The sequence below is a fragment of the Fukomys damarensis genome, unplaced genomic scaffold (assembly GCF_012274545.1).
Source record: "Fukomys damarensis isolate Sample0158 unplaced genomic scaffold, DMR_v1.0_HiC HiC_scaffold_24, whole genome shotgun sequence".
Lineage (NCBI taxonomy): Eukaryota > Metazoa > Chordata > Mammalia > Rodentia > Bathyergidae > Fukomys > Fukomys damarensis.
In genome coordinates, this window is record NW_022900936.1 from 6,559,745 (window position 1) to 6,577,161 (window position 17,417).

Here is a 17,417-nt window from a genome sequence, read left to right on the forward strand (position 1 = left end):
CTTTTTTGAGACAGGGTCTGGCTATGTAGCTTAGGCCGGCCTTGAACTCACTATGTAGCCCAGGCTGGCCTCAAACTCATGGCAGTCCTCCTGCCTCAGCCTCTGAGTGCTAGGACTACAGGCGTGAGCCATCACACCTAGCCTTCACACTTATAATGGCAATAAGTTCTCTAAGAGAAAAGCTACTGAAAACTATGTACTGTAGCTTTGGTTTTGGATGCTAGAAGCAAATTCTAGCCTATGTCCAGAAGTACAGTCTAGGGCCAGGGATTTAGCTCAGCAGTTTGGTGGCCTTCCTTGCAAGCGCAAGGACCCAAGTTCAATTTCCGGTACCAAAAAAAAAAAAAAAAAAAAAAAAAAAAAAAAAAAGAAAAGAAAAAAGAAGTACAGTCTAGTAAGTAGCCGTCATCCAGAAGTTCTTTGGAAATAAGATTTATACACACTGCATTCTAAGAAAAAGTCTATAACAAGGTCCTATGGCAACTACATAGACTAAATAAGAATGACGGAATTTAGGAAAAACAGAAGAAGCACAAAAAAAAAAAAAAGAAGCAACCCTCCTGAGGATGATAAAGGATTTTCAGAATAGATTTTTTTTGTTTCCTTTCCTTTTTGGGGTTAGGGTGCATTAAACCCCAGAGTGCTCTACTGAGCAGCAAACCTACTCGTTTTATTGTTTCTTTTGAGGCAGGCTTTCACTAAATTACCCATGTGGGAATTAAAACTCCTCCCAAGTGCTGAAGAGATAACAAGGCACATCACTGCAACTGGTCAGATTTAAATTAATTTTATGTTGGAGAGCAGATACCTCAATTTCTTTTTTCTTCCCTTGAGGGCTGCAGATTGACCTCAGGGCCTTGTGCAGGCATGAGCACAAGGAAAATGTGATTCAATAATGGTATTATTCTTTGACAAATGAATATAAAAAGATCACGTTTGAAAGTTTTGTTCATCAGTTCTCAGGACAGAGCAGGAGAGTTTTAGAAGCAGAAAGTATCTATATTAGCAGCTCGAGCTGATGAAATGATAACCATTTAGTCTCTAAATTTAATAATTAAAAATCTTCAATTAATTTTGGTTAGTAGAAAGAAGTGTTTTAAAAATATTTTTCTCCCAGAGTGGTAGGCCAATAAATGAGTCCTTTAATGAATGTAAGAGACATAAATTAAAGGACTGACGGCCTCAGTATAAACAGTTGCAGGAATGTCAACCAACTTACTCATACAGAGCAGCACTTTTGTGTTTTGGGCTAGCAGCCCATAGCTTCTTACTGCAAGCAACGTACTCTTTAGACTGCTGCTGCTGCTCGTAGAGAGCTTCGAATTCTTCTATTTCCTGCCGAAGGTGTTCCGGCACTGCAAACGGGCCAGTGGGGTCTCCATTGCGTCTGCTAATTTAAGAAACAATTTTTGAATAATAAGCTTCTGGGTAGGCCAGAAAAATGCTTACATATAAATAAACAAAATGATGGAAACATATTACTTGATTTCAAGTTATAAAAAAGTACTACCAGGAAACTTAATGCAGAAAAGGTATCTTTCCATAGTTACAGTCAGGAAATAGTCACAGCTGATATTCCTAGAGAGCACTTAACTATTTAGTCTTGCTACCAAGAGCCCACTTTCTTTAAAATCCAGATTTAAAAAAAATTAATGTTGCATGAATTGTAATTTAGTAAAGGGTTAAGAGACAAATGAAAAGGTTTAGGGATTTAGCTCAGTGGTCTGGTGCCTGCCTTGCAAGCACAAAGTCCCAAGTTTGATCCCCAGTACCAAAAAAAAAAAAAGCTATTAATAAGCTCAAGTGAGATTAAAATAGATAAAAGGTAATAATAAAAAGAGTTTCAAAAAAGTATTAGATTAAGACCCTAACAAAGATGGAGTACTAGTTTACATTCCCACCAATGATACTGAAGGGTTCCTTTCCCCACACAACCTCACTGGCTTGCTGGTTTTTGAGCCCCTGATGATAGCCATTCTTCCTAGAGTAAGATGGAATCTCAGTGTTGTTTTCATCTGCATTTCTCACCCACTATAGAGATTCCTCAAAAAAAAAAAAACTAAAAATAGAAATTCCATTTGACCCAGCTTTATCTCTCTGAGTATCTTCCCAAAGAGTTGGAGTCATCATATTATGGTGACATAAGCATAGTCATGTTTACAGCAGCATAATCTACAATAGCTAAATTATGGAAGCAGTCTACAGATGAACAAAGAAAAAAAACCCTACACACACACACACACACACACACACACACACACACACACAATGGAATACTACTTAGCCATAAAGAAGGATGATTTTGAGTCATTTGTAGGAAAATGAATGGATCTTGAGACGATAATGCTAAGTGAAATAAATCAGACACAGAAGGTTAAATATCCTATGGCTTCTCTTTATGAGAAACTTAAAACATAAATACATAAATAATTTAAAGAGTAAAATAGGGGATGGGGATTTAGCTCAGTGGTTCCACTGCCTGCTTTGCAAGCACAAGGACCAGAGTTCGATCCCCAGTACCAAAAAAAAAAAGAGTAAACTAAAGGAGAGATGATAGGAAACAGAGAGGTCACATTTTGGAAATGGAAAGGGAAACCGAGGAAGGGGAGAGCAGGAAGGGTGGTGGGGAAGGAAAGTAAAAACGATCAAGGTGTGATATATACATGTACTGATTCCCCCAAAATGAATGTAATTATTATGTATTGCAAACATACTAATAAAAAGGAAAATTAAAAATAAAAAAAAATTTTTTTTAAGATAAAAAATTAAAAAGATGTAGTTGAGGGTGGGGGTTTAGCTCAGTGGAACCGTGCCTGCCTTGCAAGTGCAAAGTCCTGAGTTTGATCCCCAGTTCAAAAAAAAAAAAGCTGTAGTAATTTGAGTATGGGCTTAAAACACAGGATGTATGGTTTAAATCCTGGCCATCTATTTACAAGTTTTTGGTCTTGGTAAGTACTCACATACACTGTGCCTGCTTCCTTATCTACACTGTAGACATAACAGGACACACTATCTCCTAGTTAGTCAAGTGAGTCACCCCTGGGAAGCCCTGAGAACAGTGCCTGGTACAGAAGTGAGTTCTTAACGATATGCTACTAACTCAATCAACATGGATCACATCAAGTTATCATAATGAATGCAAATCTTTAGAAAGGGAAGTTAGGGAAATAATTTTATAGTATATTAAAGTAACATGACTTATTAAGCAAAAACTTCTCAGTTACAATGAAGCAAAAATTTAAAATTATACTTACTTAGAGTCTTGACTTGAAGTAGAAGTCTCATTACTTGGTGTTAGTGAAGTTGTTACGGACCCAATTAACATCAGCTAGTTTAAACAAACAAAAAAAAGGACACTGAATCTTTACCTTAAAATGTTATGAAAGAAAATTACTAAAACTAAAACTGATGACAGACACCGTGTCAACTTCCAACATTTAAAACCTATCCAAATTTTCTTGTAAACAGGAATACAGAATAATGCAAGTTAAACATCCAGAGATACAAGCTCCAATTAACATTTAGGGTAGTTTCCAGTGCTCCAAAAGTTTACACGTCACTCAGTTTAACTTCCATTTACCTGAAGACATAGTCAGAGACGCAAAGCAAAGCTGTGCAGATGTCCAAACAGCTCCCACCCCAACCCTGGCCCCTCTCTCGCTTCATCTCTTTTGGCCCAGGACAGACACTAGAGCTCAGAGAACCAACCATGAGTCTTAAAATTACGCCCTGCTGCTCTGGTGGGGTTGAGTGGAGCATTAGGAAAGGATCCTGCCAGTCCCGAGGTTGCTATGATGATGGGAATTCATAATTTTTCTTGTGACTATTTTAGATGACATTCTGCTTTCTGATCTCCTTATAAGACTCAGTTGAGGAGTAACAATCATGGAGCAATGACTACCTCGTAAGTATAATAATGTCATCAGCTGTTAACAGCGGTATCGTCATTATTCTCGATACTCAGACAGGAATCAGGGAAGCCAATTCGCTCCAGGTCAAGTAGAAGCAAGAGATGAACCCAGGCCACCGAGATCTACAAGCCTCCCTGGATACCCTGCTCTACAGCCTCCCATGTAAAGCCCTACAAATTATTGGCCAGGTCTTCACTTAGACATATCTGGAGAACACATATGACAATTGTTTGTTTAGAGTTAATTATATGTAATTTGAACTTAAATTTCCTTGAAATGTATTACTGTCAAAATACCTTTAAAGACTAGAAGTCTTTCTCTACTAAATGTTTCAAAATATTCCAAGAATAATTGTTTATTTCTCACCTACTCACATATGTATATAAAATATATACATAAAATATTATAAGGTTAAAATCAATACAGAAAATATTTCATACCTTTGTATCTTTTTGCCTCTTTTTCTTGCCTTTGTTCTTCGCCTTGGTAGAAATCATCTAAAAAACGAAGAGAAAAAAAAATCAATAAGCACCTAAATAACATCATTATGAAGATCAAAATAAGCAGTATTGATTTCCACAGGTGAGTTATAAAAAGTGGTAAGATAAAAGTACATAAAATGTTTAACAAAGGGAGTATCACATAGTGTATCAGCCCCAAGCGCCATGACCTACATTAAGAAAAGAATAAGGTTATCAATGTCTCGTGACACAGCTAAAACTGCCCCAACGTTTTGATCTCATTCCAGGTAATTAACCAGACTTCTGAGGAAATCTGGCTGTGCACCGCAGCAGTGTTGTAATGCTATTCCTCGTGCTCAGCCAACTCGACCTTCTGCATCTGGCCGGCACAGGGCAGAGAGCATAGGAAGCTGTGTTCTGCCACCTAGATGTGTGCAGCTGTCTCCACCCTGAGCCGGGCAACATCTGTGCGAGCAGAAGCGTCTCCGCGATGAATGACTAACCCCGACACTAGGGAGCAGTGTCTTCCTCTGTGGAAGCTGCCATAATGCTGTTCTCACAGTGCCATCATGTTCCTCGACTGGAGAACTTCTGACCTGCCAGAAGCAAAGGCAGCCACAGCCTACTAGAGAAGTCATCTCTGGAGCTACTGGAAACAGAGACTCTTTGTTCTCCTTCTAGAGTAAAATATTACCATTTTAAACATTACAGATAATTTCCATTTTTGTTCTAAGAGATGACTGGGAAACTCTTCCTTTGCTCTTTCTAACATCAACATTTATGATTAGTGAAACTTTTAGGGAACTGTCTAATTTGGTACTCTGATTCCAGGAGGAAGACTCTGGGGACTTCTACTGCAACAGTACAATATCACCTAGAAGTGCTCCCCATTTGGCTCTGGTACCACAAGTGGTGTAAATGAACACTGCCCCGGCCCCTCCTTTAGCTAACGAAAGGTAGAACACAGGATTTCGAGCAGTCAGGTAGCTTACCGGCACTTCATTGTCTTGTTTCCTTAATACAGTACAGCGGCTATCTGTAGGAAGAAAGAATATTCTGTGAAGAAACTAAATACTGTACATTTCCATACAGTATACTAAAGCCTTAAAGCCACCCCTGCAGCTATGAGCACAGACTATGTTCTACTCATTTGAATCTGATACAAATGTAGTTTAAAAAATTAAGGGCAAAATGACTAAATAGGAAACCAACTACCCAGAAGCACACAACGAAGCACAATCTCAGTGCCTTCTGGGTGCCATCTATGCAGAGATGTGGGAACACAGAGATGCGTAAGATAGTCCATGAACCTGTGTTCTACTGCCAAAAAGAAAACAGTGGAAACCCAGTGTTACAGGAACCACAGTAAAATAAAATGGCAAGGAAGATGGTAGGGTAATAAAGTCTGCAGTGCAGAGGTCAGGAAGGGTCAGGGAGAGCACTGGGAGAACTGCCCGAGCAATGACAGGACAAAGCAGGACTGACCTAACCTGCAGTCAAAACAAACTTCTCAAACAGAACAGTTACAGGGTCAGACAGAGGTTACAGAAGTCACTACTGGAGGTACAGGAGGGAGAGAAGAGGCTTGGAGGCCAGTTTGGAGCCTACTGCAATGGTCCAGTCATGGATGATAACTCAGGTCCTGACCCAACCAAGTGGGACAGAGAGGTAAGGCCCTGGCTGTCTATAGAAATCCTCTGGGAGATTATGCAACCAGAGCTCAGGAGAGAAGCCAGGACTCCCATTTACAGCGCTGGTGAAGTTATTGAGTACTTCGATATACACAATCAGTAGATCACATGATCCACCTACCTCAGTTTCCAAAATATACTCCTTATTTTAAATGAAAAGAGATAAAATTGAAAATATCTGGTGCAAAGTTGGGAGCTAGAGCCATTAAACTTGAACATCTATTAAGAGAGCTCATAATTTTCTTGGTGGTTTCTGACCCCATGAAAAAAACAAGGAAAGAGTCGTACTTGTGTGCATAGTAGCATCTGTCTGCACTGTGTGCTTCTGTGCAGTTGGCCTCCCATGTAGTCATTTTGCTCTTGATTTTTAAATTAAACTTGTGTCAGAGCCAAACAGGGGAATACTGAGTATTTTAGGTACAGAACAGAAGAACCAGGAAAAGTGCACACTGAGAGGAAATTGTGTCCTTTTAGTTGTCTTGTGGATCCAAGCATGCATTGGGCTCTGTAAGCTCAGTTCTAGGACAGCACTGTGTTACCACCAGCAATAAATCGTAAATTCAGGCTATCAAGCAGCGCGCCATCTCCAGTCAGGAAGCAGTACCTCAAAAAGCTAAGTCATTTGCTTATGCGTGTGCTCTTTCCTAAGAATCACAATGAAGCCAAGCTTTTCAGTTCCTTAAAATGCATGTGGATTCTGTAATGCTACACAAAGCCAGGCCCATTCATGCATCTTTTAAAACAAACAGCATAAAATGTAACCCCACTAATAGATGAAGTAGACTTCTGAGACTGAGGGAGGGGGAAAGAGATTCTTGGAGAATGTACACATATAATGAAGGGTAAGAAAATAAAATCAGAACCTAAGAACATCAGGATCTTAAAGTAAAATGGGATCAAATGGATCTCTGACTCCAGATCATTTCGTTTTAAGGATAAGGAAACTAAGGTTTGAAACTAAGGCCTTAGCCATCATGGCCTACTCCAGCAACCCAGACCCCACGCCACCACCCACACAGGCTCCCCACCTGCCTTCCAGCTCCCTCCACAAGCCTCGACGCCTGCTGCCTAATTCCGCTCCCTACGTACAGCCTACCTCGGACTCTACTGCTTCGTAGCTGGTATCTCAGAGAGACAGAGCTGAGTCTTTCCTTTGTCACCCCCAGCCCTGCTATCATCTCCCTCACCACACAGTCACCACAGTCATCAGTATCTTCCTCAAATACACTGGCTGTCCTGTAATCATTTTCATAACCGTCTTTATTAAGCCTTTACATAAGCCGGCATGTTAAAAACCTTCACAGATTTTTTTTTTTGCCCTAAAATGAGATATAATGTTAAGTCTCAACCTGGTGCACATACCCATGATATCAAAGAACTCGTCCAGAGCGCTGTGCAGGGCCGGGAACTTCTCTCTGTGATCTTCCAGCAGCCATATCAAGCAGCGCGCTTCCTTCAGTGACGTGGGCTCACAGAAATACTCGAGTGGCTTTCCTTCTATGGAGTCCAGTTTATTACCGTACTTCTCATTCCAGAGGAAAGTCATGATGGTAAAGTCAAGGTCCTTAAGAAATGATCCGTATCGAGCAAAAAAAGTTCCTGTGGCGTCCAAGCCTGTAATAAAAACAAAAATTGAATTGCAAGAAGGGAAAAATTAGTTACTATAAAATCATGTGAAGTTCCACTTCTCCACAAGTGGTTTCATTCCCGTTTGCTCACATTTTCAGTGAAAACATACAAATACTAGAGAGCAGACTTATTTGGGCTATTAGGCATTTAGAAATACCAGTTAACAGTATATGCAAGTCACAAAAATTTTTATTTATTAGTTGAGAAAGGTAGGCCAAAGGCTTCTATCCTTATAGTTATCTATTTCATAATACTTAGGAGATGAGAATATGACATTAAATTCCTTAAAAAAATATAACACTATGTTTCACTAATTCATAATGACTTTAATTCTAAATAATAACTAGCAAAATTTTCTAATATTTTCTATATATTTCGTAGCAACAAAACATCAACAATATGTAAAAATCTCCCCAAATGTATTTTTTAAAAATGGGCAAACTTTCCTCTCTACACGTCCAAGAACTAAACTACTGCTTATTCCCCAAACTATTATGGTTCCACACCCTCCTCTACAAAAACTGAGGTGGTCACCACCCTGGCTTTTATTCCCCATTCTCGGAATCAAAAAACAGGGTGGCTGCAAGCTTACACATTCCTGCTGAAAAGAGTTGGTAAAGGCTTACTCCTTCTTAACACAGCCCCCAAAAAGCAAAAAAAAAAATACGTTCACTTCTGCCTGGTGACTCATGGTCACCTCTTGCACGGGCCCCAGGTTCTTAAATCCACATATGAAGCAGAAACTGTCCAGTCAAAATTACCCTGGACTGCTGCTTTTTCAGACAGGACAGCCAGTAGAGATCATGCTGCAGGAGAAACAAGCACCCTTAAAACACCAGAATCAGTCACCACACAAAATACTCACACAATTCAAGGTTTACAGGACCACAAGGGAGAAGTATGTTCACAACTCTCTCCAGTCTAACTAGAGTGTGCACCCTAGTACATCACCACAGAAATGCCAATAGCCTCAGTTTTGCTTTGCTATTTCTTTCTCCTTCTGACTTTTGCTGAACATACACACTGGCCACTCTTGGTTAAATATACATATGATGGGGCTGGAGATTTAGCTCAGCGGTTCGGTGGCCTGCCTCATAAGCGCAAGGACCCGAGTTCGATTCCCAGTACCGCACACACACACACAAATATATTTATGTATATATACATATGATGATGCAACTCTACTGTACAAATGTTTTGTGAGAAGAAAGTAGAACCTCAGGAATTGGAAACTGCTCACTTTACTTTTAATAAATACATGTGAGTTTTACATCAGGGCTACAGTAATTTTAGTGTGCCCACTTAGTAAAACAATACCTTTACTCTTCAGAATAAACATGGAATAAGCCTGTCTGAACTAGTGGCCTATGCATGACTGTCCCATCAGGTGGAGCACAATGGTGCTCCACAGGGACAGCAGGGAGGCATGTGGGTCACAGCCCCTCCTTGAACATGCTCACTGCATCACGTGACACTGTCACATCCTCCTGCTGGTGAGCTGCAAGGCTCAAACAGCAGACTGACTTGGGTGAAGAGCAGCTGGCACTGCGACCCACACAGCATAACCTGAAAAGGCTGTTTCTGTAGTTATGAGTCTGTCCACTAAACAACCCGAAGCTGGAAAGAGTGTATAATGTGCTCATGTGGTAGACACTAGGGACAATCATCATATAACAACTAATTTTTGGGATTAGAAACCAACCGAGACTCAGGCTCAAAAGGCCGTATCTCGGCTGACTGTGCCAAGTCACTTGTCATCTGACTTTGTCTCTACCAACAGACACTAACCAGTCTCTTTGAAACCCAGAATTTCAAACAGCTGCTCCTCTCTAAAACCTCAGCAGGTGGGGCAACTGGCAGCAGGAGCCAGGCAGGTTCCACTTTCAGGAATGTTGCTGAGAACAGCTAATCTTGCTTCCTTTTTTATTTTTGAGACAAGGTGTTGCTATGAGTTCAGACTGGCTTTGAACTCCCTATACGGCCCAGGCTGGCCTGAACTCACAGCGATCCTCCTAGCTCAGCCTCCCGAGTGCTGGGATTGCAGGCGTGCATCACCACCAGGCCCAGCATGATCCTGCTTCTGTGGCCCTTGTTGGTTTTCCACGAAAAGTTGACATCTGAATCAATGAGGTACTGCAGGGGCCAGCTGTTATCCCAGTCACCACAAAGAACAGTGATCTGGTTGGGACCCGAAGCACCCCACCTAGGGACAGCCAGCCACTGTGTCTGTGGGTCCCTGCGGCAGTCACTGTGAGGCCTGAGCGAAGAGCTAGCTGCACGGCCCAGCGTGTCCTCCTCAAGCCCCTTCTTTGGCCACACTGGGACTCAGGACTCAGAACGCAGCTGCAGTCCCAGGAGTCACTGGCCTAGTTCCGCCCCAGGAGGTGGTTCTCTGATCTTCAGACTCAGATTTGCCTGGTGACCCTAAGCAATTCATCCCATTAATTAAAGTCTTTCTAAAATTTTCTTCATAGAACCTGAATTTCAAAACATTTTTGTTTCTCAACACAACTGCTGCTCTGCATAGAGCAGGTGCCCCATGAAAAGCAGACTGCAGAGTGAGCCACTCACACATGGAGGTCCAGTATTCAGAGCTGACACACCGACAAATCATTTAGCTCAAGACAAATCTGGATTTTCCTGACTAATCTTTCTTTTGTTTACATCTTTTGAAACCACACATTGTAAGCTATCTATTAAATAACCTAAAATTATGGGAGGATACTATTTTTAACCATACAAAATTGTACTCTGAAGTCATAAAGGAAGTCGGACAAGGTGCCACACACCTGTAATCCAGACGTCTGGGAGCTGAGGCAGGAGGATCCTAAGTTTGAGCCCAGTCTGGGCAACTGAGCAATTTAAAATTTAAGGGATGGGAGGGAACCAACCTGTTGCTCAGTGTGAAGGCCCTGGAGTCAACTGCCAGTATAACAATAAACAGACAGGAAACTGAAGAGGACTCAGAGGCCAGCAAGTATCCTTACCACACCACACTACTCTAAAATGCAAGGGACGTACCAAAGCTGTTAAGTTTCTGGAGCCAGCTGGCTACTTTGGGCTCCACTTCTTGAAGCTCACACAAAACATGCAGAAATATTCTTGTTTTCACTCTGTTACTTTCTTGAACCAAGTAACCAATGACATAGTCTACTGCTTCAGTGAGAAAATTTTTGTTAGAGAAAAGCATTGCGTAGTCTTCTGTGGTCAAAACCTTCCAAGAAATCAATTCTTTCAGAAGCTTGGAAGTGTCCAGTACACCAGATTTAATTTTGTCGGAATACTGCTTTATGCACTGCAGAATTCTGTCATCAAGGAACGGGCAACTCTGAGCATTCTTTACTGTTTCTAGGGACAAATAAGAAAGGTCAAACTGATGAACAGGACTCATTTGTAACGATACAAACAGATACAATGTAATATCACATAATCAAAAATAACTCATGGGTTCTTTCTTTTTATACAGACAATTCAAGATACTTTCAATTAGAAATATAAATATTTAACAATATCTCTGAAAAAGCATGAAAGTTCATATTAAGCCCAACATAAAGTGAGGAGCTTCACCTTCATTCTACTCCACTCATGTAATAGCATCTAAAATGTATTTCCTCTAAAATAAAGTTTCTTTCAACAATTCTAGCCCAACTAAACTATATCCAATAAATGTTTAGCATTTAAGCATGCAAAATTAAAATACATTCACTGAAAAAAGTTCAGTAGGAAAGATCATTTTGATTGACTTGTGGAACATTATTGGAATGCTATGAAAAGCAGAGAGAACGTGGAAAATATTTCATTTTGTAAATACAGACATGACAGTAGAAAATGGAGAAAACCTCAACTCTAAACTGAAAACAAACACACTAGCCAATGTGTACAACGTACACAGGAATAGTAAGATCATCCAGGAGACTGCCTCATATTGAACAGGAAATAAAAGGCTGAATTAGGTTATCTCTACGGGACCTTTTCTGAGCTGTTTGGACTCAGCATTATTTCAGGTAATTAGTAGTCAATTTATAGTTCAACATTTTTCTTGTTTTTTTTTTTTTTTTTTTTTTTGGGATTTTTGAGATAGGGTCTTGCTTTGTAGTTCAAAATGGCCTTGAATTCATGGTGTAGCCCACAATGGCCTCAAACTTGTGGTGTTCCTCCTGCCTCAGCCTCCTCAGTGCCAGGACTACAGGCATATACCACCACGCCCACCAAGTTCAACTTTCTTCTGATACTTAAAGCTGCAGAGCAGAACTCACAATTCACTATCAAATCTACACCCCATGGGTCAAATCTTACACCCACCACACTTCTGAGCAGAGGACAAAGTCTGTCTGGAGTTTGTGCAGGGCAGGGTGTGAATCCCAGGGTACCACATAGAGATGTTTTCAAACTGGGCATGGTGGCACACGCCTGTAATCCCAGCACTCTGGAGGCTGAAGCAGGAGGATTGCTGTGAGTTTGAGACCAGCCTGGGTGACATAGTGAGTTCCAGGTCAGTCTCAACTACATAGTGAGACCCTGTCTCAAAAAAAAAAAAAAAAAAAAAGAGCTTTTCAGACCAACCCACTCGATGTCTCGGAGTAATAGAAGATGGTATGAAGATGCTAAGTGAAATCTGTATTTTAGTGACAGTATTGAAAAACAAACTCAAAGGCCAGGTATGGTGGCACATGCCAGTAATTCTAGCACTTGGAAGGCAGAGGCAGGAGGACTGCCACTGAGTTTGAGGCTGGCCTGGGGTACTTATGAGTTCAAGGCCTATCTGAACTACACAGTGAGACCCTGTCTCAAAAAACCAAAAAACCCAAACAAACTCAAATCTGTATTTTAATTCAATAATGATTAATATGAGGCCTTATAATATGAATGTTCATATTTGTTCCTTAAAGCAAGTACATATCATCATGTCGCGGACTTTTGCATACCTTTCTGCTGTTCATTTTTTGGGGGATTACTTTCTCTTAAGTCCTCTTCCCTTTTTTCTTGTGCTAATTTTTTTGCTTCTTGTTTTTGGATCTTTCTCTTCATTTTTTTGTCTTCTTTCAGTTTTAGCTTCTCTAGGCTGATAAACATTTTACAATTAGTGGTAATTTATTTTGTTATAAGCTCAAATGAATTTTTTTTTTGCCAGTTATAAAAACCATTCTCCAACCAGTAAGTTAAGACAAATTACTTTTTTTTTTTTGACAGATTATTTTTTAGTTAGAATCTGGCCTATATTTTCTATTCAACGGTAAACATCTATTGATGTATACCATCAATTCAGTCAAAATAAGGAAATACTTGTTTAATAAACACAATAACCTCAATGGGTAAGTGACTTCTAATTAAGAATGCAATGTATAGATCATATAGATATTATTTGTGTGTATATAAATTACTGCATAAGGTAAATAGGAACAGTACAAATTACTCAGCAAGATAGAATATGCAAACTCTCAAAGAAAGATACCACAAGAGAATATTACTTTTCATATCCCTATAGTGACCCACAAGATGGAAATTTGGTTAATTTGGTTACAATGAATTCTTTTCAACAAATAATTCTGTTCATCTTTTCTTTTGCTTTTTTTTTTGGTCACAAATAATGAAAAAAATCACTTTTTAGAATGAAAAACAAGAAGCAGGACCAAAAAGAAAAGAAAAAAGGATTGGAATTATTTGATCCGAACAAAAAGATACAGAGAGGTGACTAATTTAGACAGTACATTGAGGATTTCAAGGTAAGAAGTAGCCATTGGTTCAAAGTGTTTGCTAAACGGAGATAAAAAGGAAAAATGCTTTTGGAATTAAAGTTTAAACAATTGAGAGCTAAATATGTAATTTTTATGCCAAATCTGTTAATCCAATGTGATTTTGTAACATGAAATGCCATGATTTTATTTATAAATTAAATCATGAAATAATGACTGATTAGAATTTTTAGTATTTAACCATAATAGGCTAGTACTGTAAAGTTTTAAATATCCATAAAAATAATTTTTAAAATACTTATTTGGATGTATATGTGCACAGCCAATTTTAAGAACAGCATAATTTAGAAATCTGCATTCAACAGAATTATTTCCTAAGAGACATCATAAAACCACTGATTGATTGTTAAAAATCTTACCTAGAACATTTCTGTTTCAGAATAGGTCTTGGAGGAACCTTTTCTTTAATGACCTTGTGTTCAAACTTTAAATAAAACAAAGACATCCAAAATTTGTCTCATACTCCCATGACATAAAGCACAAAACCACAAGTAACAAATATTTCAGAAGCACACATGGTCAATGCTCAATTTGGTAAAGAACAGTGACGATCTGACCCAGACAAAAGCCCAGAAAGTTTTAGCAAAATAATTTACTGAAAAGAGCAACAAGAGAGTAGACACACTTTAGGAAGAAGTTTTTAAAAATTAAGAGTAAGCAGAAGACCCGATAAACTAAAAACATCATTACAAGGACCCTCTTCTGCCTCACTTGGAGACTCTCCCCCCTCAGGATTCCCCTCTCCTCCCACCAGGTCCTTAAAGCTCGTGGAGGATTAAGACAACAAAGTGATCAAAATGAGTAAAAACAGTAAAACTAGAATGTAAACAAAACAAAACAAAATCCAAAGTTTCCTTTTTCTATTTGGGAATAAAAGAATGTGGCAATACACATCCTAATACTTCCTATATTTTCTTAAATGAAGTAATTCACCTTTTCCTGAAAAAGACAAGATCCAAATCACACAACTTCCACAAACTTAAATCATGTTTGGAAGGCATAAATACTTTGGTTATCAATATAATAAAGTTTCCCTTTATTAGATACTTACTTCACATTTAACATGACCACCGCGGCTAAAGATGATAATCTTAGAAATGATACCTTCACAGTCAGGGGTAAGACAAACTCCTTGCAGGAAATCCTATTTGATTTAAGAAAGAAGAATGTTATATCTATGTGGGAGAAGTCTATACATGGGCACCATTTTAACCACCCAGAACAGTCAAAACATGGCGCAAAACCCCTTCAGGAAAGCACGGAAAGTCTTGAGCACTGCTGTATGGTTTCCAGAGCCTCCCAGTAGGAAGAATACGTCCTGGACGGTGGGGAGGACCACACGACCTGCTCTGGCCAAGGCAGGGTAAGCTGCCATGACATGGGCCGGTGGTAGTGAACACAGGGTACGTGTGCCACAGTGGGCTATTTGTTATCACCAAAAGCTCTAAAAGGTTCGCCATCTGTGACAAAGACCCTGCCTAAGCAAAAGCATTAAGAAACACTGCGTGGAATGGCCATTACTTTTTCTCTCTGACACAGGAACATGTGCTAGGAAAAGGCCTTTCTTTTAACTTGGATTCAGAAACAAAGAATAAGGCCAGTTAGTACAGAGCTGCTACCACTCAACTCTGGTTGCCAAATGCATAATCAGGACACATAATGTAACCAAGAAACAAAGATTCCACGTTAAGCCACAAGAACTGGGATTTGTATTACAGCATATCTTAGTGGAGGTTACCTCACACAGGGTATTCAGAACCGCAGGAATGGCTAAGACCACTCAGTGAGAGTCTACAGCTAGAGAAACTCGATTTTGTTTCTACCAAACTTACTAATTACTATAGCTTTACAAACTTATTGGGTACTGCTTTTTTCCCCAATAGCACTAGGTCCACACAGGTTCATACTGTGTAGAAAACAGCTACCTTGTTAAAAAGGCTACAGTTTAAATGGATCAGAAATAAGTAATTTTTTAAAAAAGAAGATTTTTTAGAAATAAATTTTATAATGAAAGTATGACTGTAAAATTGTACCTTCTTTCAAAGTATTCTTCTAGCTAATGGCTAAGTAATCTTTATTTTATTTATTTATTGATTGATACCAGGGATTGAACCTGGGACCTTGCACTTGCAAGGCAGACAATGGCACCACTGAGCTAAATCCCCGGCCCTTAGTAAGCATTATCTTGATAATAAGTACCCTACCAACCCAACCCATCCATGAGAAAGAACAGTAAAAAATTTAAGTTGATTTTTGTATACAAATTAACCAAATTTTGGTAGAAAATAAAAATTTTGAGACTTTAAATTCTCTAACAACATTTTTTAGGTCATTAATTGAAAGACCACTGAAGGGCTAAAATGGTTAGTACCCAATTTAAAACCTGTATTTTAAAACCACACATCTACACTTTATTTATTTATTTAATACGGGGGATCGAACTCAGGACCCTTGAGCTTGAGAGGCAGGTGGCAGAACCACTGAGCTAAATTCCCAGCTACATTTTTTATTTTTGATCATAACATTCAGTAGACAAAAGTTAATTAAGCAGTTTATTAAAGCCTCTACAATTATACTTTTATAGTATAGGGAAATTAAAAATATCTTATTTTCCACTTTATTATTATAATAGTAATTTAAAACTTTCTAATTATGCTTTGAATGCTCAGGAATTTATATTCACTTAAGACTTTTCCTAAGCAAAGGCTTTTTAGGGGGAAAAAAAATCAGCATTCAATAAGCATTCCAACAAATCCAGACAATCTCATTATGCCTTACCTTGTCAATTTTATCATTAAAGGTTGTTGCTTTTAACTTCTTCCAGCAGTTCATATGAAATTCGATTTTACAGTATTGGCAACAGCTGATTCGTATAAAACCCTGGGGTATCAAAAAAATTTAATTCACATTTTAAAGATGTCTATGCACATACATCCATTCGCTTACAGCACAAATATTAACACAAAGACAGTTACTACACCAGAAATAACTAAACACTACTTCCTTGTAGAGGCATACAGTATTTCTGCACCCCAAAATGCCTACTTCTAGAGATATAGAACTTGACTGACATCTTCACTTCCACAGCTGACAGCCTCACTATCTTGTACAACATATCAAATATGTAATAAACATTAAGTCATCTGATAAACTAACCAGAGATGAGGGAAAGCAGCAGCTGTTATCTTCTTGTACAGACCACTAATGTAATTACTCAACTAAGTGCCGGCTTGGTTTCCGGCGAAATCTTTATGAGCTAATACACAATTAGTGGCCTTTAGATTCTTGGACTCAAACTCTATAAGACATTAGAACTGCGAAAAATCATAGGTAACAAACTGACTTTGTTTCCTTTGCTCCTAAGAAGGAAGCAAGCAGTTATGTGAAACAGTAGCTAAAGAAGAAAAGGAAATATGTAACCTGCCTTTGCAGGTCACCTCCACAGCCCAACACTTTCCTTATAAGGCACTGGTTTGCAAGTTCATGCCCCACTATATATTCATTATTTACCTTAAAGTCTGGGTCGGTGACATATATTTGGATTTTGGAAAGTCCAAGGCACTTCTGGTAGGAACAAATAGCATCTGGCACTGGAGGGAATCTGCATTCCTCAACAAACTTCTCCAAAATCATCTGAAACAAAATAATCAAAAGGATACCAATTTTTCATTGAAAATACTTGTGATTTCAATAGCTTCCTACCACCAAAATGTTTAGAAATCGACTAAATTTTTTTAGCCAGTTACTAATACATATGATTTCTAAAGTTTTTCCTTTTGAAAGAAGCCTGATCTAGAGGTGCACTGAGAGGAAACTGAACAAACTTTTGTTTATAAAGCTTCAGAGAATCAAAATCTTGTCCTTGATATCATCATAAAATCTCATTTTATAATTTATAGCTCTCAGAAATTAGAAATCTCTTACACATTAGGCAAATAAGGTAGAATAATTCTTTTTTTTTTTTTTTTTTGG

General features: G+C 38.8%; 1 protein-coding gene across 4 annotated transcripts in view; it reads right to left on the minus strand.

Annotated features, from left to right (window-relative positions):
* Positions 1–17,417, minus strand: part of Ttc3 (tetratricopeptide repeat domain 3) — a 135,670-nt gene that overhangs the window by 33,385 nt on the left and 84,868 nt on the right. For 3 of the 4 annotated variants that reach the window (XM_010636571.2, XM_010636570.2, XM_010636574.3), the window contains 11 exons: positions 16,956–17,078; positions 16,224–16,325; positions 14,497–14,589; positions 13,805–13,869; positions 12,618–12,754; positions 10,714–11,040; positions 7,426–7,677; positions 5,365–5,408; positions 4,352–4,408; positions 3,255–3,328; positions 1,220–1,390 (listed from right to left, as the gene is read on the minus strand). In XM_010636571.2, coding sequence (XP_010634873.1) covers positions 1,220–1,390; positions 3,255–3,328; positions 4,352–4,408; positions 5,365–5,408; positions 7,426–7,677; positions 10,714–11,040; positions 12,618–12,754; positions 13,805–13,869; positions 14,497–14,589; positions 16,224–16,325; positions 16,956–17,078 — 1,445 coding nt within the window. The remainder of the gene's footprint in view (positions 1–1,219; positions 1,391–3,254; positions 3,329–4,351; positions 4,409–5,364; positions 5,409–7,425; positions 7,678–10,713; positions 11,041–12,617; positions 12,755–13,804; positions 13,870–14,496; positions 14,590–16,223; positions 16,326–16,955; positions 17,079–17,417) is intronic. The other variant, XM_010636572.2, reaches the window with a different exon arrangement.